General features: G+C 36.3%; 1 protein-coding gene across 1 annotated transcript in view; it reads right to left on the reverse strand.

Annotated features, from left to right (window-relative positions):
* LOC118745228 (rho GTPase-activating protein gacZ-like) overlaps positions 1–20,137 on the reverse strand; it is a 104,384-nt gene extending 84,247 nt beyond the window's left edge. The window contains exons 1-3 of the mRNA XM_036478753.1: positions 20,019–20,137; positions 2,832–4,353; positions 792–959 (exon numbers count right to left, since the gene is read on the reverse strand). Coding sequence (XP_036334646.1) covers positions 792–959; positions 2,832–3,750 — 1,087 coding nt within the window. The 5' untranslated portion in view covers positions 3,751–4,353; positions 20,019–20,137. The remainder of the gene's footprint in view (positions 1–791; positions 960–2,831; positions 4,354–20,018) is intronic.
* Positions 20,138–23,905: the final 3,768 nt, after the last annotated feature.

A 23,905-nucleotide genomic window follows, 5' to 3' on the forward strand; every position in this document is an offset into this window, starting at 1 on the left:
AGTTGCATCAAATGCAGAGGTAATCACCCTTGACTACATCTAATGCAGAGGAAACCACCCTTGACTATTTCGCGGCCATCGCCATAGAAATATAGTTAGCTTACGTCGAAGAAAATAAACAGATAATAAGTGACTTTTAGCTCCTTCCTAATCAACTTGAAGTAAGCTTATAGTTAGACACATTTCCTGCAGGGGTGTTGATATCGAGCACACACACATACATAAATGCTGTGCGTGACGCATGGAAGTAATATGTATACATAAGAGGACTAGTATGAACATAAAAGCGTTTGTTACAACGTTTGTCCCTATGCAACCAGTAATAAAACTTTGGGTTTCCTGTCTTCCTGCCTAGGATCATTCCCATATACTGTATCTTGTCAGATATCTGTAAGCGGTGACCCCCAATAGAGGGAAGACCAGCGTCAGGTTAGCTCAGTGGTTAGCGCTTCTGACTTTGCACATCGATGATTCCGGTTCGTTCCCTGCTGAAGTCTAGAAAAAGAAGTGAGGAGATGTGGTGATCTTCGAAATGGCTGCTATAACTTTTAGCGCTTAGACTTTGTTGCCTTTTTCATTTTTCCTAACAAACAATCGTGGTACAAAGCTCAATAACAGTATTTAAATTAAATGTTAATAAACCACAATAAAATTCACAAATACATACATGCGTCACGGATTTTATACTTTCTGTCTTACTGGAATTGAGGGCGAGCTCACTTCTGGCCGCCCAGTAGATAACCATGCTAAGATGCCGTTGGGTCAGTTCATAAAGGGTATTCCAAATTTACCTTTAAACATAAATGCAACTTCGTCTGCATAGGCAATTATGCGACAGCAGTCTTTCTGCAGCTCCTCTAGTAGATCGTTTACCACTACGACCCGGAGCAAGGGTGAGATGACACCTCCCTGCGGGTTGCCCCTATTCACTGCGCGATGCAAGCCAGCGCTGCCCCATACTGCCGTAACAGTTTTGTCACAAAGCAAATTTTGAACAAGCCGAATGAGGCTGACTTCAACACCAAGCTTATCCATCGACTTAACTATTGCCTCCGGCAGGGCATTATTAAAAGCTCCCTCGATATTAAGTAATGCTCTTAAAGCAAAATCGTTAAGTGAAGACTTCTTCTATCCACCTCCCAATTGTATGCAGAGCGTTTTCACCGACCTTCCTTTACAATAAGCGTGTTGAGCTCCTGCTATCTTCAACGCTTTCAGTAGAAATGATGAGAGACTAATTGACCTGAAACTCTTGAGTAAAACATGAAAGCTCTTTCCGGCCTTCAGGATGAACACCACCTTGACAACCCTCCAACCCTTGGCAATTTATCCGTATCTTACGCAGCTTGCGTAGATAAGGGCTAGCCAACGGCACGGCACCTTCACAGTTTTTTGCAAGTCAGAAGCTCTTTTCGTCTTTCTGATCTCGGACTTGTAGATTCCCAGTCCAACCTTATAAAGTTCCCAATCAGAAGGTATCTTAATCCTGCGCGCCCTATTGAATTATCGTCGGCTCGACGACCTTAACTCAGAAAGCTTCGCAGTCCCGCGGAGGGGTTTCCCTGTCTTCTTTATTACCGATTCAAAAAAAAATGCTTTAAATTCGAGAAGCGGCTGATAACCTAAGGTACATAACGAAATCCTTTACAAGCAGGGACCGAAAATAAAAGTTTTTTTTTTGTTAAACTTGAGCAAATATTATTTAAGTCCGAAATAAAAGTCCTTTCCTGATAATAAACAAACCGCTTATCCAAATTTAACAAATTTGGTATCAAATGAAGGAAGACTGAAATAGCTTTTAAACAGAAATAACGAACGAAGGCTACAAACTGGATTTATGTATATATTTTTTTAAAATTTAATATAAAAGAAATTCATATACCTGATCCAAGGTTTGTTCTATGGAAATTAAATAATATTTTTTATTGAAATATTTTTCAATAGGTGGCTTTCCTCTTTCAATTTTTTTTCCTTTTTAAAGCTACTTAATTCTCTTTCATTTGACACTTGTTTAATTTGAATAAGTTTAACTTAAAAAAAAAATAACTGTTATTTTCGGCCCCTGTTTGCACGGATTAGGATAAGGCTGTTGGCAGCGATGTGTTAAGAGACGTACACCTGAGCTCTTTCGATGCTTCTATTTATTCATGGATCGTATATTATATCGACAAAATGTTACAGGCATTTTTTTAACTATTCTTTACATCACATAATGGGTTTCTAATTTCCTATTTATCGTATGACTTCTACACATACATATTTTAACCTCTGACCGCATGATCTACTCTCTCATTTTTTTCATAATATATTTTCGGTTAAAAAACGGTTTCAGAAAAATTTGCCAAAATAGTAAAAAAGGGCAATAAGGGGACAGAACTTCAGTATTCTTTATATTGAAAGAACTTTTTCAAAACCTTAATATTCACTCTAAAAAGTGCATGTAAAACTACTACTTGTGTTTAACGTGTTTAATTTTCAACCAGAATATGTAAATATTCGCCAAAGATGTTCAAGATTTTTGAACATGGGATTTTAAGATATACACATAAATATAAACATGAAATGATTAAAATCGCAAACGTTTCGAACGTAAAAATAAATTTTCTACTAATAATAAACATTAAATGCTCATATTTAATCAATTTTAAATATTTTATATGTAATTTTGCTCTACGCGACAAATTTTGTACGTAGAAGTAACCAGACAGAGTTTAATTTTATTAAAAGGGTATGTAAAATTGCACACATTAGGAGAGGAAACTGGTTACCTTCTCTTTATATGCGTAAATTGAAACAAAAAATTTTTAGAGTGTTTAACATAAGAAATTTGCGTATTTCAACTTCCTTTCTGCCTGACCGGTATTGAAAATTAAGTTTGTTGTTTGTGTTAAGTAAGTTGTTTGTGTAACACATATTGGCACGCCCACTGCCACTTGTGGTACAACATTGGATTTCCGTTAGATACGGCAATTTGCAAATACATTTATTTTTTCGCTTTTCGCACTCACCTTTACTTCCTTTGAGGATGCTGCTGATATTTCCATTGCCGTTGCCGTTGCTGTTGCCATTGCCGTTACCATTGCCATTATTATTACTGCTAGCGCCGGTGCCATTGCTGTTATTGTTGTTATGATTGCGATTACCTTGACTGCTGGACGCTGACAACTGGTGATTGTTGATTGACGTTGATGGCATGGCACTGCCCAGCTGTGCGAGCGACGGTAGAGACGGAATCTGCGTTGAAGGTGGTGATGCAACATCCTCACGGGATGCATTCAGTGTTGTCATTGACTTTTTGCCACCGCCACCAACACCACCACTGCTGGCGATGTTACTATTAGTATTGCTGTTGTTGTTGCTGTGATTGCCACTGCCGCCAATGTTTCCGTTGGCAACATTTAAATTTGAATTTCCGTTAAATGTGGCTAAACTAGCTGCAACGGTGCTCATAGCTATTGCTGGGGCTGCTGCTACTCCAGCTACAGACGTTGTTGCAGGTGCCATCGACGACGATGACGACAAGACATTGCCTACGGTGTTTGGGGCCGCATGCGGCGCCGGCGGATGGTGATAATGATGGTTCAACGCGCCACCGGTGTTTGTTGGATCTGTTATCGTCGTTGTTGTTATTGTTGCGCCAGAGTCTACATTGCCCTGGCTGCTGCCAATGGAATTCGTTGTCGTTGTTGGCGTTGCCATAATGGCAGCTGAGGCTGTGGCTTGTGAAATTTTCGCCGCCAATATAGGCATTTTCAAGCGATTCCTCGGTCAAACTGTGTTGTAATTATTTTATTCTATTATGCTTTAATGAGATTTCTTTCTAATCTGTTTAATTATATTGCTTTAGCAGAGAAAATAGCAACATTTTGCGGCTCTTTACAGCTTGAGGTTGTCTTTATACGCTTTCACACGCGACCTTACTTTTTATCTACTCCCTATCTGCGTTTATTATCTGACGCTGGTTGGCATTGTGTGTGCGAATAGGTATGCATCAACATACATTCATATGGATGTGAGGAAATCCACTAGATCGAGATGTTGAATTTCCTCTGTTCCCAAAGCTGAAATTTGCATTTTCGCGGCAGTGTTGTCGGCATACATATTTATATTTGGTTTTGATGCAAATCTTTACTCCGAGAGCGATTTCAATTTTATTTACAGTTAAAACTTAGTAGTTTCACGATTCAATTACAAAGCTCAGTAGTTTTTCATAGCTAAATATTCAAGTGCATCATTTCATATGTAGTCACGTAACCACCCACATCATCACATTAAGGTATTTCTCCATTTATTTACATTATCTTTTTAAATAAATCGCTCAAAACTGGTAATCGTGAATTGTTGTGAATTAAACTGAAAGTAAAGAAAATCGTAATATATTTAAATATTGCTTAGCTATAAATCGTATAATAAATCAAATTATATTTTTTATCTTCCTGTTAAACATCGTTATCGACATTACCGACTGTCTGTTAAGGCTAGTTTTCACTATGCCATATTTTGACTCCAAAATTTGTCGACATATTTTGACACCACTTTATCTCCTTTATCTATACTTTTACTCATGATGTTATGGGCCAAAAATAGACAGATAGCCGATTTAGCAGCGCATGTACACGACTTAAGATCTATCCTGATTGAAACGTAGTACTATATCTAATTTTTGCTACCCCTCAAAGTACCGGATGTAGTATGTACATAGGTCTGTAAATTTCAACCATTTTTGGTTAAGTATTTTTTTATTTGTAACTAAAAAATTAAATAAGTTAAATAGTAGTAAATCTATTTAAAATACGCTTTCTGAATATGAACCAAATCGGACCATAAATGCAGGTTCTCCCAATATCTCGACTCCTGCACCACCTACGGGAAATTTTTTTTTGTGGAGTTAGCTGTCACAGCTCACCATTCCAGGCCATTCATTCTCTTCTTCGGTCTTACAGTACGGTGACGAACGCTGCTCAAACAAACGTCCAAAAACAAAATCCAAAGCTCCGAAAGCACTCTCGCTCCTTCTTGCGGCAAACTCCTGTCTAGCGTAAATGACACGAGGCAAATATGTAATCTGAATGGTGAAGCCTACAAAGCTAGACGCTAGTCCCATTTCAGTCTTCATCGATGGTTCGGATCTAAATCACATACTTCTAAGCATAAAACTACGTATACCGGAGTACTGTAATGTCTTCTAAGCTGAATTAATAGATATATAGAAAGAATCCGTCAAGAATTGTAGGCTGTCGACCTTTTTTTGGATAGTAAATTTCGCGTTTGCATCACGGTGCACTGTTCAAAATGATATTGTTTGCAACTTATTTATTTATTTTTATAATTAATTTTAAATATAGTTTGATCTACAACATAAACAACATAAATAAAGGTTTAAAAGCTTGCCCAAAGTTCACAACCATTAACCAAACGTCAAAAAAAATCATTAAAAATTTAAAACTTTTTATTTAGAATCAAGGCGAATTTATGGTGTTGATGGCGAATTTAAATTTTCGCCGCGGTACTTCTTAATGTCAAAATGATGTGTTTGTTGTAATATGAATTCGCCTTGTAAGTTTCAAGTCACTAAGAATTACCGTTGCACTTTAAAATTTTTTTTTTTTTTTAAATATATTTTATATGCGCAACACCCTCGACAAAAAACGTTCTAAAAAATTAACGGTAGCTTTTAGTGACTTGAAACTTGTACTTTATTACACTAAAATTGAATGGGCTATAAAACTGAATACTTGAGAAATTTTTTCTTTTTATGTGGTTTCTGTTATAGATCGAACTATATTTGAAGTTAAAATTATTAAAAATATAGAAATACACATAAGTTGCAAACAATATCATTTTGAATCTTACTACTATTTTATTGCTCGCAGCTGTATGTATATATGTACATACATATATGCATTCGAGTTTTGTGTATTTTAGGTTCTGGAACTCTATGCGCCATGTCCTTTGAAAATTCGTATATGTATGTATTTATTGTAACTTTTCTTTATGTAAGTATGTCATTAGATATTTGTAAATATCTTTTACAAGTGAAAGGAAAATTCGTAATAATAAAGCTAGGAATGGATAAAAACTATTCAGCTTGAAAAGCTAATGCACACAGGGGCCATAAAATAATGATTGTCCAAGAAATGTCAACTGGATTGTATTTGAAAGCAGAAATGAAAAGGTAGATCTATTTAAATTACCAAATAAAAGATGAACTTAAAAAGTATCAAAACACTATATTTATGTGTATACTAACAAAAATTATGAAAGTACGACAATGAAGTTAATATAAACCTGGTCAAATAGAGCTTAGCTCATTTATACTCGCCGCTTAATCTCAGTGAATACATCATATTCAGCACTTGAGCGAAGACGAGGTATTAACCATAAAGACAACAGCGACACCGCAGAAGTGGTGCCAGTCGCAATGAAAAATAAAAGTGATTAAGATAGGAAGTGCGGCGTGAAGGGAGCTCAAAAGCAAAAAAAATTAGCTAATGGCGTCGAAGATGGAATGCAGCACAGTGCAACATATTATGAATCAAGTGATATAAAATTTTCAATTAAATTCGCTTTGAAAAAACTTTGCATTTTCAAGGTGAATATTTGGAATACGTAAGCAAATTTTCGCTCTAGCCTTTTCAATGAAAGCCTCCATGCGAGAGTTACAAAATGTCAAACCAAGATATTTTTAACTCCCTCTCGTGCATTCTCTCAAATCCCTAATCTTTGCCGGGATGGTCTAAAAACGATCACTGAAATATACAGTAACAATTCGACGGTTTTCTAGAAGAGAATTGGCGGTTGTTTCATGTTACTGGATCATAAAGTAGTGTTTCGTGTAACCAATGCCGAATCTCGTTGTTCCTGAACCCTTTCGTGGCAATCAAAGTTATGTGTCTTCCAACTGTCAAAACTAGATCAAAATTTAAGAAATACGGTGAAGGGATAAAAAAAGAAAGAGCAATCTGAACTGTTACACAAAGAAGTGGTTACGTAAAATAATCTGTGAGCCACTATAAACACACAGAAACACTGACCTAAACCACAAAAACCAAAAAGGTAAAAATAACTGACTTTCACCCACCCACGAATACAACCAACAAAGAACCATCTACCTATATCTATATATACGTGTATATAGCTCAAAATAAGATAACCTAAGGGGTACCGGGTGGTTGGTTGTAGTGTTACCCAAGTTGACACTCAGGTATCAATTAGCGCGATATTTTATTTTACCGCAGCCTACCTGCCAAAACATTGTTGCATTTTAATCAAACCAATTAGAACCACTTATGAATTTGTATATGTAGCCAATTATAGCACTAGGTAAATCCGCTAACTGCTTCACGTATTAGTCTAAGGGGAGAACCCAGTAACACCGCTACAGATTCATCCAAATAAGCTCCCGCCTTGGCCAGTTCGTCTGCTATCTCGTTGCCTTGTATGTTGACAAGAGAGATGAACATTGACTGAGACGCATTTTTGGGCTAGCTTAAACTTGGTTACAGCAGATGAGTAAATAGCCACTCTTTTTTTTTGTATCCTACAGGCTTCACATATACCCAGAACTTCAGCCTGAAATATGCTAGTTTGACACCAAGCTCCTCGGAATATACCCCAGGTCCATCTTGGACCTGTCAGTGTAGATACAAATTGCTTCCTTATCGGCAGCTTCTCCATTCTCTTCGGGATGGAAACCGCACATGTACATTCAAGCCAAAATCGACGATTGATACCATGTAGTCCGTGGTTTTATTTGCTATAGGGGTAAGGCCTAAGATTGCGCTATGCCTAAAGGTCCTCGATACCCAACAGCCCAGACTCTCTGAGGCGTACTGCTGAGTACATCGGGGCTTCCTTTAGGCATAGATCAATGGGCATCATATTGGGGACTACATTCAGTGCTTCTGAAATGCAGGAGTTCTCTGATCCAGTGATCCCCGAGCATGCCGCTCCTTGTAAGCAATTTAATTTACTGACATTGTTTGTACTGTATTGTTTGCTTAAGGCTGGTCCCGTAGGTAAGGATAGACTTTGTGATAGCGGTGTACGTCCACTTCACAAGTTTCGGTTTTAAACCCCAGTTTCTCCTCAAGAATTGTCTATTTATTTATTTCCGTCTTTGAAACATAATTTCTTACATTTGTTACATTTCTATGTTTAAATTTAGATTAGTTAAAGAGTTTGAATAAACTTAATTTAAAACAATAAAGGCTATCGTTGAAATTAATTAGCGCAGACTGTTTGTTACAAAGGCAAATAACTCTCGCTATCGGTTCGTTGTACGAGTATAAAGACTTATGCGAACAGCGATTTCTGAAATTAAAATTAGATTCCCGAATTTGAAAAAGATCAGATATCTCTAGGCAGACAATGCTTCCAGCGACGACTACAGCCTCCTCACAGCTAAAAATTGGAGGCCAAGGAGTTTACTCCTTGGGGCATATCCTGGAATATCGCGGCCGTTGAAAAGTTTTTTACAGCAAATCTGGTGAATTTCCTTTGGATTTTCTCTATGCTGTCAGAGTGCTTTGCATAGCATGGATTCCATATTATCGCCCCATATTCTACAATACTCCGAACCAGAGCGATATAAAGTGCTTTAAGCGTCATAAGGTCCCTAAAATTTTTATTGTTCCTCATTGTGAATTCCACCATCGAGTAAGCCTTAGACGAAATAATAATGGTCGACGACTTTGTCAAAAGTAGAATAATCGATGTAAGCCCTCTCTTTACGTTTCTCAACGTTAAGTTTCCAGTTTAATTTAGTATCTAGAATCACTCCCAGATATTTCGCATTGGAATGTCTTTCGGGATGGTAAAACACTAACTATTGAATACGAAATATTACACTGAAGATGGCACAACGCCGAAATTAGGAATGACGGAAATTCATTCCTAAATACATTTTACGCCTAACCTACCGGAAGTAGCACCAGCCAAAAACAAAACTCCTACCTTTAAAGGCAGGAAAAAAGGAGTGAATTAAAAAATGTATATAATGAAGGGTATATACGTATCTTACAGAGCAATTTGTAGGATTAAATTCGCTAAACGGTTTACAGCAAATGTTAACACTGTGCGCTTAAAAGAAGAGTAAAGCATTTAAAATGTCAAATTTTTATGTTTTTCACGTTACGAGTATAACAAAGGAAAGTGGCGCTGGCGAGCCACAATCTGTGTACGAACGGATAAACGTGTGAACTAACACTTTTGTAAAAACTTAGCTTTCTTTGTTGTGCAGCAGTAAATTTCTATGAAAAATTCGCAAAAACATTTTAACTCGAGAAATATTTAACTTTTACAATAAATGCAAGCAAAATACCAACTGCGTGTTGATGTAGTGAGGAACGACTGAAGCGACAGGCCCAAAACACGCCTGCAGCGACTGGCGCATACAAACACTTGGAAGACACCAGCTGACTGCGCGACTGACTGAATTAATAAGAAATTTGCTCGCCGTCTGACTCACTGGCTGACGGTTTGGCTTGGCAACTCGTAGTCGTCTGCATGACTGAATGACGGATGGTTAAATGCGCCAGCAACAAGTGCTGGTAAAACGCCTAGCAGCGTCGATTGGGGAGGAAAAAAAGCGCCACCATTTTCAGTGCAGCAAATGCAATTGCAAATATAATTGTAGCGATATCGCCAAGAAATTCACTACATTATTAGTGACATGACATTGACTTCAGATCGAGGATTTGGCATTGTGCCGTTTGCTGTGATTGTGGCTGTTGGATTAGTTTTGTATTTGTTTCTGTTTTCTTTTTTGTTTTCTTTTTGCAAACCGGCATTCGTAGCATCAGCCAAAAGGCATAAAAAGATTATGATGTTGACTATATAAATGATGAATGAACTGCGATGTCTATTCTCTCCGTACTTAACTCATCCCGTGACTACCGCCAATCCCGCAACAGCATGTGGTCATAAATATATATATGTACAGTAGAGTGGTCCAAAATAATAAAGTCGGAATTTTAATGCAGCCACCCCCTAGGATTGTTCTGAACCGAAAATAAATATACCCATATTTTTTCATTTTGAAATCAAAAAATATTTAGGGAGTGCTCACAGCGCTCAAAGTTTTCCATGTATTTTATATGGGGAAAAAACAAATTTTCGTAAAAATGGTATAAAACTCTTGAAAATCAATATTTTACAATCGTAAAACCGTGGTTCTCTTCAGGAGACTTCAAATATTAATATCCAGTTATTTATTTAACCATTTTTTATGATTAAAGATTTTTTATTGGTCCCCCCATTGCATTTTCCAGGACCTATAAAATATAGTTACCATGAAAAAATGGTTAAAGGAACAATTGGGTATTATTATCGGGAACCTCCTGAAGATAAGCAAACTTTTCCGATCGAAAAATATTGATTTTCAAGAATTCTACACTATTTCTACGAAAAGTTGTTTTTTCCCCATATAAAATACATTGAAAACTTTGAGCGCTTTGAGCACACCCTAATATGTTATTTTTTTTCAAAATAAAAAAATAGGGGTATATTTTTTTTTGGTATAGAACAATCCTAGGGGCTGGCGGCTTAAAAATGCGACCTTATTTTTTTTACATACATTTTTGGACTACTTTAATGTACAGTGTTGGAAAAATAATAGAAACAACTTATTGAAAAATATTAAATCAATTATATCAACACTAGTTATATATATTTCTTGGAATGGCGCACCCTGTACAAATATCAGTTAGAGGTTGTTCTTTTGCAAAACATTTTATTCCGTTAGCTTGTCTCCTTTTCACTTTATGTACGAGAGAGTAAAAAATTGATAAGTTGCGCTTGGAAAAAGATTTTGATCCAGTGTTAAAGAGTAACAGGAAAAAATAATACAGAAAAATTGAAAATCACAAACTTGTAGGTCATTCACTTTTCTACAAAAAAGTTCTAGAACGCCAAATTGCTAATATCGATATTTTTTGAGATATTGGGCTTTGAAGTTGATCAACAATTATTACAATTTAGCACAATAATCAATGAAAATTCCACACTACATACCTCAATTTCAAAGCCTAATATCTTAAAAACTTTTTTCTACAAATTGAATGGCCTACAAGTTTGTGATTTTCAATTTTTCTGTACCTCTTGTTATTTACGAGATAAGGGAAAAACATGGGAATTTCATGAAAATATTGGGTTTAGTGACCCGTACTAACTCGCTGGTGGGAGTTTGAGTTACGCCGCAATTGATACTTCTGTAGAACGTTTACTACTGAAGAAAACCCATCATTGGCCATGATTATACCATTAAATGCCTCTGAACTATAGAATTTTGAAGAAAACAATCACATTTTACGTGAATTTCATAATGTTAATATTAAGGGTTAAAATTTTCAGGCAGTTTTTTTAGGTGTTTTCCACAAAATTTCGAGGTAGGAGTGAAAAAAAAACAATAGTCGCAAAAGATAAAGCACCCTAATGTACATGTACATGTACGTTAAAAAAATACATCTACCTAGGCATGTTAATGAAAAAGCTATTAGATATTAAAAGGGGAATTTATTTAATGTGAAGTTTATAAGCTAAAACAAAAAGTTAATAAAAGTTTATTCGCTTCCTAGAAATAAAGCAAAACGATGATCAAGATTAATGATTCATACGTATTCACGTGAATACCCCTGCAGAAAAAAATATCAATTATTAAAAATTAACCAACTTGTACTTAGCTTTTCTGCGGGATTTCGATAAACATAATAATAATAGATTGGCGCTTACACATACATATGTTAGTGTTTGGCCGAGCTTCTTCTCCGATTTGTGGCGTGCGCCTTGGTGTTGTCACACAAAGCGGAGAGACCTACAGTTTTACGCCGACTCCGAACGGCGATTGTATTTTTATGCGAAGCTGTTTTTCATGGCAGAAATACACTCGGAGGTTTGCCATTCCCTGCCGAGGGACGGCCGCTGTTAAGAAAAAACCTTTTTTCTATATTTTTAGCGATGTTGCTTTGACCAGGATTTGAACCCAGGTGCTGCGGAGTGGAAGCGCGCACTGCTTACCACTACACCACAGCGGCCGTCAGATTTCGATAAATAGCTCACTTTTAATTAGCTTTAACAAACTAAAAATGAGTTGTCAAGTCATGCATGAATCATAATCGACAGTTTGCTTTCTTTAAACTAGTTTATATTTAAATATCCTCATACAAATTTTACTAGTTAGATAAATTTCCTGCAGGGTATGTACGACCATCAAACATACATATGAATGTAATGTGACTCATAGCTTATGGTATGTGCTGAAGTTAAGAGAATTTATAGAGAAAAGAATCTGAGTACGAAAACACACAGGGGTTGCCCTTCAAGTTACAATAAATTTAAATTTGGAGAAAATTTGTCTTTAGTCAATTATATTTTAACCGTGTTCGAGCGCTGTTGAGGACTTAAATTTGCAATTATAAACAGTTGACGACTTTTTAGAAAAAATTACATGAAAACGCAGTAGACCGAGGTACATACAGGGTAAGTGCATTTGACCGTGGCGTGGCAAAAAGCATTGCATTTATAAGCTCACCATAAACACGTTATACTTACACACATTAAACAAGATTCTCAATACATATACACTAGGCCAGTGCTCGCCAAAGTGGTGGTCCGCGGACCGGTGCCGGTCCGTAAGCCATAAGTCGCCGGTCCGCAAAGGGCGTCGCGAAATGGACAACGATTTTTTGATGTTTTATATTACTGTTTAATGAGGCTATATACAACTTGTATAATAAAAACAACTTAAATTTGTTAAACATTCATAAAAAATCGCTAATATCTGCTATCATTAAATGGTAATAGGTCATATATAGACACCCGGCTAATAAAGAAATTCATTTAAACAAATTTTAATACATATGTGAGATGATCGTAAACGAAAAATAATCAATAAAAAAAGGTACCGGTCCCCGACGTAATAGAAAAACTGCAGCCGGTCCGTCACACTCAAAAGTTTGACGAGCACTGCACTAGGCGACAAATGAAAGTGTAACCTTGTTCTAATTTTATATTTAGAATTATTTTCATGAACATTTTTTTCCATTAATTACACCGTGCGACAAAAACCAAAAATTTTTTAAACACTCGAAAAAATCAATACATATGTACACAAAACTAGGAGCTAAATATAGTATAACTGCGTTTTCAATTTTTCTCTCTGACGTCAGGATTTTTTTTAAGGGACTTTGAAATTTCTGGGATATGCTTGGATGCAAAGATATTTAAAAGATTTGGTGCATTGTAGAGTAACAAAATGGGTATCAATTAAAAGGAAAAATTCTGTAGAATTAAAAAAAAATATTAAGTTTTTGCTGCACCAGGACGTATAAGTGTTGAAAATGTCCTTTTAAAACTTTATCCTTGAATATCCTTGGAAATTTCCAATATTTATTTTTGAAACAAATATATATCAAGGACTAATATGTAAACTAGCACATCCTCGAATTTTTTCCTTCTACCTTTATTTTAGATAAAAAAATTTATCCTTCTCTTATAAGATATCAATAGTTACAATATAAATAAATGAAGATACTCGAATTATTACACCAGAGGTTCCCAAACTTTTTTCTCGTAGACCCCTTTCAAAAATTTAATGGTTTCGGTGGAGCCCCTGCTGATACATTTCTAAATATTCCCAAAGCTCGTAAAAAATTAAATGCGAAGATTAGATCTACTTGTGTAAATTTGCATCGCGGGTGAATTCAAAAACTAGACTCGGAGTGGCCAAAATAAAACTAAAATATTTTCTTTCTATTATTTTCCTTATTTCTATTTATTAAAATTATGTGATTACGCACTTGCAGGTTTTAAAAAATAGAGCTCGTAATTCTACCAAAATACTCTCTCGCTCTTAAGAGTTACTATTTATAAGAGCACTTCGAGCCCTAGCGTTATTTACATTATCATCACCATAAACCAATGCTGGGCACACCAAAAGTCTCACTTTGACGTGGTATTAGTGCGTCGCGCTCAGTTATAGTTGCCACATTTTTTATAAATGTACTAAAAGTGGTATTTTTTGTGCATGGGTATTTTGGTTTATTTTGCCTATACGTATAGTGGAATAATGAATCTTGGAAGTTTTAGTAACTAATACTAATAGTTTATAAAACTTTTGCTTACGAAAAATTTAATACATGTAAAATTCAAAAAATTTAAATTGGTAAAATTCATTTGTTTAATAACTGGGCACCGTTTTGTTAGAACCAAATCTGTGAAATGCCAGCCGGCAAGATGGTTACGGTGCTTAGACTTTATTATTCTCATATAAATAGGTATTTAGTCCTAAAAATAGAGTATAACTTATAAATATTATTAATTAAGTATATCTGGCCATAAACCCGCATTTATATTTCTCTATCGATTTCTTTAGATAGAAAACCATTTTTCTAAAATAAAGTATGCAATTTGTGCCCTTTTAAAAAAAAAAATCATGGAACTTATTATAAAATTAGTGAACGTTGGTCAGCAAGAAGCCCATTTTATATTTTTTTAAATTCACTCGGCATGAAAAATACAGTTTACTTATATTAAAAATATGTACGTAGGAATGACAGCATAATAGACATTGTGGGTGTTGAAGGTTCTTTGAACTATAAACTGTAGTTCTTATATAGAGTCGCACTATTTTGTGTTTGAATCGTAGCAAACTCACGCAAACACCAATCGAAGAAAAATACACCACTTTTTGCTTTGGGCATTTTTTTGTAAATTTCCTACACAAAATGTGGCAAGCGTGAGCTAAAATTACGAAGAAAAACAATCAACAGCCGAGCGTGATGTTACCTTGCTGAAATCTGCAAGCAGACTGAATCGAAGTTCGCTGCTTTGCTTTTGTACAGAGTTGCCGTTGCGGATTTCCAGAAAGTCGCAGAAAATTGGTAATTGACGAAAAAAAGGGTCGCCATATTATTTTTGCTTTTCTTTACTATTACAAGAATAAATCTGAGAACCAAAGTCAAAATCAAATTTACATGTATTATAATGACTTATCGCTGCTCCAACGTTCTGCTATTGAATATAAAAAGTAAATAGCGGAACAAACTTTGCAAACATACACAGAAATCGAGTTGTTACAAGGCGAAGAGTTGCGTTTTCTTCAAAAGTTTAAGGTGATGAATTTTTTCGTACTTACAAGAGGAAATATTTTTGAATAGCATGGTTCTGTTAACAATACCTAAAAAAATATGTGAGAAGGGGCAAAAGTCGCACATAATTTTGGAAAAGGGTCAAAAAATCAAACTTTTCAAAAAGTCGAGTCAAAGGGTATTGGCGCTTAAAAAGAGTCAAATTTCCTCTTTAGTTGCACAACGGCAACACTGCTTCTGTATACGTATACGAACTGCGGCGCTGGGGTTGCTCGCGAGCTTAAATTAGTAAATAAATTAATAAACTCATCAAATGTTCGGCTCACTCATGACTTCGTACGTGGAGTATTTGTAAAATAGTTTATTAGTGTTGATGGCATTATTTTTACTTTTATCGTTCCGAGTTTTAAAGTGAGGCGAAAAATATTTATCACTCACATTTTTAAACACAAAACTTAAAACAACAAAACGGCTAAGCTTTTTACGCCAAACTTTTAATTCAGAAACTGACAATAGAGAAAAGAAGGAGTCTGGAAAAATCGATGACAAGCAATCAAGCAAGCAAGAAGCACGAAAAGTGTTCCACCGTCTCATCCTCTTCAAGGCAGGATGGGCAAATGGACTTGTCATTTACGCCTATCACAGTCAGGTGTTTGTGCAACGAGAAGTGACAGTCAGCAGTCCAACAAGTTGTCTGCAGTGTAGTCTGCTTAGTGAGAGCATAAAACTAGGTAGACCTTCTGAGATTGAAGGCAACATGAGTTTTGCCTCTCGATGCCTCCCAGTCATTGGTGAGCGAAGTATTCACCCAGTTTCTGATGATTGCTTCGATGGACGAAAGTGGGTGTTCTAAAACTGGTTGCGGACCGAGGAATGTCTGGTCTGAGCCAATTCTGACCAATTGGTCAGATGCCTTATTACCAGCATTCAGTCTCAGGGAACTCAACATTATAGAATCTCTTCAACAAAGGTAATAGTGGCCCGCTTTCCTGTAGCATTGAAGACACAAGTGCTTAATTCTCTGCCGCCAGCAATTTCCGCCGCGCCCATTCAGTGTTATACCAACAACCGGTTCCTTTTAGTCTGCAGTAGGCCTTTCCCACGTATGAAAACACAAAGTGACGGTAAGTGCAGCAGTGCGTCAAGAGCATTATACACCGCTCAAAAAAATTAAAGTTAAATAAAGAGGCTATCAAGCAAACATTTTGGTTTCTCACTATCGAAACCAGATACATTTTCGTGGACCCCCACTTACAACTAATCGACCCCCATATTTTTTTCACGCCATCTTAGACCCCCGTCGTAATTTTCTCCGTTTTTCGAAGTGAGCCTCCGAAATCGAGATATAGGCCTTCGAAGTTCGAAATAGGGCCTTTGGTAAAAAATTATTTTTTCTTATTATATGTAAATACTGTAAAAAACTAAAAAAATAGACATAGTCCGCCTATTGGTCTTATTTAAATGGTATATAACCTTATTTTTACAAACTTATATTACAGTTACTATAAGGTCGGGTCTTCGAAAAATTAAAAACCTTATATTTCAAACAATTTTGAACTTAAAAAATTTATATCGTTGTAAACGTGATTAAACCCCCTTTCTTCTTATATGCATGTTTGTATACTTCGCATGTAAAAATTTGAGAAAAAACATTTAAGAGGAAAAAATACTTTTTTTATAACAAAAAAATTTAAACCAAAAAAACTACTAACCGATTTTTTTTAATTTATATTGTTGTAAACGCAATCAAACATCTTCTCTTCTGATATGCGTATTTGTATACTTCGCATATAAAAATTTTAGAAAAAACACTTGAATGGAACAAATACCTTTTTTTATAAAAAAAAAAATATTTTAAACAAAAAAACTACCAACCGATTTTTAAAAGATTGGTATCGTTGTAAAGTCGTTTAAACCCCCTTTCTTCTGGTGTACATATTTGTATACTTCGTATATAAAAATTTGAGAAAAAGCACTTAAAATCAAAACAAAATAAATACCTTTTTTATAAATCAAATATTTTAAACAAAAAAATTACAAACCGAATTTTAAAAAATTGGTATCGTTGTAAAGGATACCAAAAAACTTATTTTTTCTTAAACCCAAAAATTTCTATTCATATACACAAAAAAAATGTAATTAAAACCATTTTTTCCCCTCTATATAAACTCCCGCCCCCTAAGTGAAAGGCTGGCTACGCCCCTGTATACAAAACAATTAAAGTACTTAAACCGTAAATCATACGTTCAGTTTGTTCTTTTAATTGCAGTATCTTCATTCCATAATAATTACAGTATCTTCATTTATGTATATTGTAACTATCAATATCATATGAAGAGAAGTGGGTCATTCCATTGAAAAGAGGAAAACGACATAAATTTAAATATGCCGTAATTTACTCTATTTCAGTAGTAACCTCTTTTTAAATGACTACATTTCATTAACCTGTGGCAAAATATTAAGAAATTAAAAGAAGTTGTAATTTTTGTCTATGGAAGCTTTTATTTCATGCATAATTCCTTTACACCAGTCCCATCGAGATGTCCCACCAGTCACAACTTTAAATATTTTTTCTTCTATGAAGATTATATAAAACTATTTTTTATTGAAAACACGAAAGCGTATAATTTATATTTTACAACACAAATACATCGTTCGTGAAAATTAAGTGTTTTGGCTAAAATTCATCTTTGAGTGCACAAGGGTAAAATAGAGTTATTTTCAGTGTTCCACCAGTCACATTCATTCAAATGATAGTTACATAAAACTAAGAAATCGCTTGGTATTTTACGTATGTCAAGTTAGCACTACACTTTTTGAAATTGGAAAAGTTAACTACGGCATTAAATGTAGTGTTTTTGTTGTAAATTTGTTGTGGAGAGAAAAAATTTGTAGCTCTCATTTTTAAGAAAAAATGGTACTTATGTAGTGCTAACTTGACACCATACAGCTAGTCGATAGAATTGAGATATCTAATATGTTACTATGCCATTAATTGTACCTTTTAACTTTAAAATTTGTTGTGAAAAGAAAAAATTTGTAGCTTTCGTTTTTCTGGAAAAAATTGAAAAATTTTCTGAAAAATTTACGACAAAATTGAGATATTGAAAAGGTTACAGCGGAATTAATTGTAACTTTTTTGTTGTAAATTCGTTGTGGAAAGAAAAAATTTGTAGCTCTCGTTTTTTAAGAAAAAAGGGTATGTAGTGCAACTTGACACCATGCAACTTTGACGACAGAGTTGAGATATTGAAAAGGTTACAACGGAATTAATTGTAACTTTTTATACCCGAGCGCACTTGTGCACAAGGGTATTATAACTTTGTTCACATAACGGTTGTTTGTAACAGGCAAAACGAATCGAGATAGATATAGACAAATGAGCGAAATCGATTAAGCGGTGACTGTCTGCCCGTCCGTCCGTCTGTCTGTGCACACGATAACTCGAGTAGAAATTGAGATATCTTAACAAAACTTGGTGCGTGCACTTCTTTCGGGCGTAAGACGGATGGTGTTGAAAATGTGCGAAACCGGACTGTAACCACGCCCACTTCCCATATAACGGTAATTTTCAGAAATACGAAATCTGCGATATATTAGTAACTACTGAAGATTATTCACTCAAAATTGATATTTACAATAAATTTCTTCCAAACTTGGCACAGTTGTTGGCCTTGGCACAGCATACCAAATGGCCGAAAATTTTTAAAATCTGATAATAACCACGCCCACATCACATACAAGCTCATACTTAGCACGCCAACAGGAAAAATTGTAGGCAAAACCTTTACCATTTTCTTAAGTAAATCCACACTTGAGTATGTTTAGAGATATATTTTACTTTCATTTGCACCTGTCGACAACAACGTAACAGCAACAAAACAAGTGATTAATATGTCTACATTAGTTAAATGTCGTTTATATTTTCTATTTATTTTCTTAGATATACAAATATATGTACATATGTATGTAAATATGTAGTTTCCAGATTGCGAAAAACAAACTTAACACAGCGTGCACCATTGTTTACTCAGTGTGCAAGGCATTCGATTCAGCTGCTACAGTGAAAGAAGGGAGACTGCTGGTGAAAGATCACTTTCCATTTTCACTTGCAACAAATCAAAATAATACGCGATTAAATCACGTTCCACAAGTAAACGTCGCCCGGACCACAGCCACTAAAATAGCTGGCAGGTTCACTTGTTGGACGCACCTCCGCGATGGAGCAGGGGAAGCGAAGGGAATAGCGAGTGCGGCACGCACAACAAATTCAATACGACTTCACTGTTAACAACTACCAGTAACCGAATTTACCTGTTACACGTTTTTGCGGCGACCACGACTTATGTATGTAGTATGTATTGATACGAGTATTAGCATGGTTGGTGTTGCTTGCACTTCTGTTGCAGGTGAGATTACATGCACACATGCATACATAATGCAATGGTTTTATTATTGCAACGCGAAAATTAAAACAACCAAACACTCATAAACACTTTAGACGACCGACCGAGAGATATGTATTTAAATGTACATACCTATGTATACTATATATATTTTCTCAACGCCACTTTTAGTGCTGCCGATTACTACCTAATGCAGACACAGGCTATATGTATGTAGCATATTTGACGATGTCGTTTACAGTGGAGATCTCACACGCTGACGAGACGCTGAAACGCACTTGACTTTCTTTTCTATACCTTTCGCGCGACCAGCTTGTCAGCCGGTTTTTACCAACTCCACCTGTTTGTTGTCAATCTCTCGGCAATGATTAAGGAAAAAAGCGGTCAAACGGGCGTAAAATTATTCATAAATTTTTATTTTTTTTTGCGCTGACATTAATCGCGAAAATAGTTTTATTTTACTTAAATTATTCACATAAAATTTACTACAAATAAATTGCAAATTCACATTCAAATACATACATACATATCTATGTACAAATGGCGAGTGATGACCAAAACTATGAAAGCTTTTGAATGAAGCACAGGCGAACAGCGTACCGAGCGCGCACAACCGACCCTTGCGACGAACCAATCGAACTAAAGTGGAAGCAACATTTGGAGTTGGCGCTTGGCTATGTTGCGCTCGAACGTACGAAAACTTCATCGAGCAAACATAGGTGCCAGCAGCAGCGAACAATCATCGTCGGTATTATTTCGAGTGAAAAGGCAGCAAACTTTAGGTGGCGGTTTCCCACGATAGCTCGTTATTCGTTAGGAAAATACAAGCCTAACACCATTAATTAAAGTTATGAGACGGCATACATAAGTAAGTAGCTGGTTAAACAGCAAAGTCGATCGAAATAAATTCGATATAAACAATCTTTCGTTTTGATAGAACATTCGTAGTATCCTTTGCTACCCGTAGTCCACGCGAATGGTTCCATATTGGTAAAGCCCCTCATCTTTGTTAAGACATCATTAGGGCTTCTGCGCACTATAGAAGGACGGCCATGATCAGAGATTTATAATACATCAGCCTAAAGGAACAAAGGACGATACTTTGGCAAAACCTCGTACCTCAGAACTCACTACTACTTCGCGTCTCGTAAAATTGATTCAAAATAGGCATTAAAATACTATTTATTTATTATTATTAGTCAACTAAAAAGTACTCAATGTATAGTAGTCAGTAAAAAAGCCATTAAAAATGATTTTCTGTTATTAAGAGATAGTATTTTGTTAGAGAGTTTTGATTGACAGTGTTTTGAGATATGAGGTTTGGCCAGTCGATATGCTGTTGCAAAAACATCGAATTTACCAAAGTCAATGAAATACTTCTTCATCTTTATTGGTCAATTGGAAATGCCAAGTAATGCCAAGTCTTCCCACCTGGTATTTCCAATGCAGAGGAGGCCTTCCTCTTCCTCTGTTACCAGCATCGCAACCCGCGTAGAAAACTTTCAGAGCTGACGCATTTCTGTCCATTCGAACGATATGACTTAGCTAGCCGCTGGATTTTAATTGGCTGCAGTAGCGTTGTAAAACTAATACAGCATACATGCATCGTTCCATCGTCTGCGGTACTTGCCGTACCCACCTCGCAAAAACCGCCGCCTCTCAGATGTTTTCATTGTCTATGCCTTCGCGCCATACACCAACAGGGGCATGAAGAGTAACTTAAAGGTGTGATTTTTATACGGCGAGCGAGGATATTACTTCTCAGTTTGCCTACTCAGTCCAAAGTAGCACTTGTTGGCAAGAGTGATTCTCCGTTGGATTTCATGGCTTACATAACACTGTGAGACAAATGGTAGGGGTCAGTGATCGGGAAGGGTTCAAACTACCGGGGAAAGTTATATCGGTAAAAAAGAAGTTATACGTGTCCCGGCGTTTCGCTGGGTCACATCTAGGAATCGAGATATATCGATTTGAAGTTAGTAACTATCATATAGGGGAAATTGTCACCTTTGGTGGTCTTTTTTTTGACGTAACTCGAGAACCACTAGTCCGATTTTGCTCAAACAAATTAAAAAAAATTAAAAATTACAATTCCTTTAATCTGTTCATATAACGTTTTTCTATATAATCAACAGTTTTGCCGGTAAAAATAAATGTATGAAGAAAAAAAATATTTTTTGCCTAAAATATTAAATTTTTTTTATTTTTTAAATTCATAAAAAATCCAAAACGGAAAAAAAGGCAAGTCGTATTACTTTCACGCAAAGTCACATAACCTTTAAGCAAAATGAGACATAGATCATGAAAATCGATGGACGCGTTTCGCATTTATTCACAATTAAGTGAAGGTATCTCCACCAAAGGTGACAATTTCCCCTATATGATAGTTACTAACTTCAAATCGATATATCTCGATTCCTAGACGTGACCCAGCGAAACGCCGGGCCACGTATAACTTGTTTTTGACCGATATAACATTTCCCGTTGGTTTCATCCCATCCCGATTTTGACTGTCGCATAGTGTAATTATTGGTGTTAATGCTGGTTGATAAATAAACGAAGTCGTCTACTTTTTCAAAATTATAGCTATCAACAATGACATGGGTGCCAAAACGCGTTTGCTATGACTGTTTGTGTGATGACAGGAGATACTTCGTTTTATCCTCGTTCACCACCAGACCCATTCGCCTTGTCTCTTTATCTAATCCGGAGAAGGTAGAACAGACGTAGGTAGCTCTTGTTTTTACCGATAATGTCGATGTCGTCGGCATACGCCAAAAATTGTACGCTCTTGTAAAGTATTGTGACTAAGCGGTCCAGTTCTGCGGATCTTATTATCTTCTCCATCAGATTAAAGAAATCCCACGAAAAGGAGTTACCTTGTCTGAAACCGCGTTTGGTATCAAACGGCTCGGAGAGGTCCTTATCAATTCTGACGGAGCTGGTGGTATTGCCGAATGTCATGTTACGCAACCGTATTAGTTTCACGGTGATTCGAACTTCAGGTATCGCGGCATAAAAACAACTTCTTTCCGTACTGTCGAAAGCGGCTTTGAAATCGAAAAATGTTTGGTGTGTATTGATCCTATTCTCGCGAGTCTCCTAACCAACCACCAAACCTTTATCAACTTTAAGAAAGCTGATTGGAACGGCTTCGCGGGAGTAACTGAGAGCAGCTTCGCACCCTTCCCACACCCATAGACATACACGCTGGCGAACGCCAGTTCCGCAGGGTAGTCACTGCCGCAGCAGCTCGCTTCATACCATCCGGCAGAAGCAGCTCTTCTAGCTAATGAGCGTGTGACCACCTATGCCACGTCGATCCTCGTCCTAATTAATTAATTTGGAGATTCGGCAACTGGTAACTCAGCATAAGCGGAAAAAGTGGAAGGGCACTTGAAGACCTGCAACTTCGCCTCTGGTGTGAGTAAGCTCTGGTCAACCGTGAGGTCCCTGTCCAACCCGAAGAGGCGCGACGACAGTGGAAATTTAATTCGATGGTCGCGCCTCGTCGAAACCGAAGATATGCGCGAACTTTTTTAGCTGGCAGTTCACATTGCATCCTTCGGTAGATAGAGCCAAACGTCTTGCCAGGAGGGTGCACAAGTTGCCCAAAAATAGTGCACTACTTACCTTTACCTTGTCGGCCGCTGTGGTGTAGTGGTAAGCAGTGCGCGCTTCCACTCCGCGGCACCTGGGTTAAAGCCCTGGACAAAGCAACATCGCAATGGCAAACCTCCGAGTGCATTTCTGCCATGAAAAACAGCTTCTCATAAAAATACAATCGCCTTTCGGAGTCGGCGTAAAACTGCAGGTCCCTCCGCTTTATGTGACAACATCAAGGCGCACGCCACAAATCGTAGTAGAAGCTCGGCCAAACACTAACATATGTGTAAGCGCCATATGAAGGAGTGCACAGAAATATATGAAAATGATCGTCTTTTAGAGATCTTTTCGTGCAATAAACCTAAATTTTATATTTTTTATGTTTCTCGTCAAATTTAGGAATTATTTCATTAGTTCTATGTTTGCTGGTATAATAATACTTGTTGAGTTTTACTTTTCCTTCAATAAATAGCACTTATGAAATGAGTTTTATTTTTCGTCCTGTTGTAAAATAAAACTCACTTGGTAAGTTTTATTTATCGTTCAAAAATAATTGTTATTTCGTAAATTTTACTTAAAAATAACTGACCTTAGTTTTCAGGCCAAGGACGGTGGCACAAGATGTCCTTTTTGAACCTATTTACTTTGGCCGGAAAACTAAGGTCAGTGATTTTTAAGCAAAACTTACGAAATAACTATTAATTTTTGAACGATAAATAATTCTTACAAAGTGAGTTTTATTTTATAACAGAGTTTTATTTTACAACAGAGTTTTATTTTACAACAGAGTTTTATTTTACAACAGAA

Source organism: Rhagoletis pomonella, unplaced genomic scaffold (assembly GCF_013731165.1).
Source record: "Rhagoletis pomonella isolate Grant_MI unplaced genomic scaffold, Rhpom_1.0 Rhpom_scaffold_00008, whole genome shotgun sequence".
Taxonomy (NCBI): Eukaryota; Metazoa; Arthropoda; class Insecta; order Diptera; family Tephritidae; genus Rhagoletis; species Rhagoletis pomonella.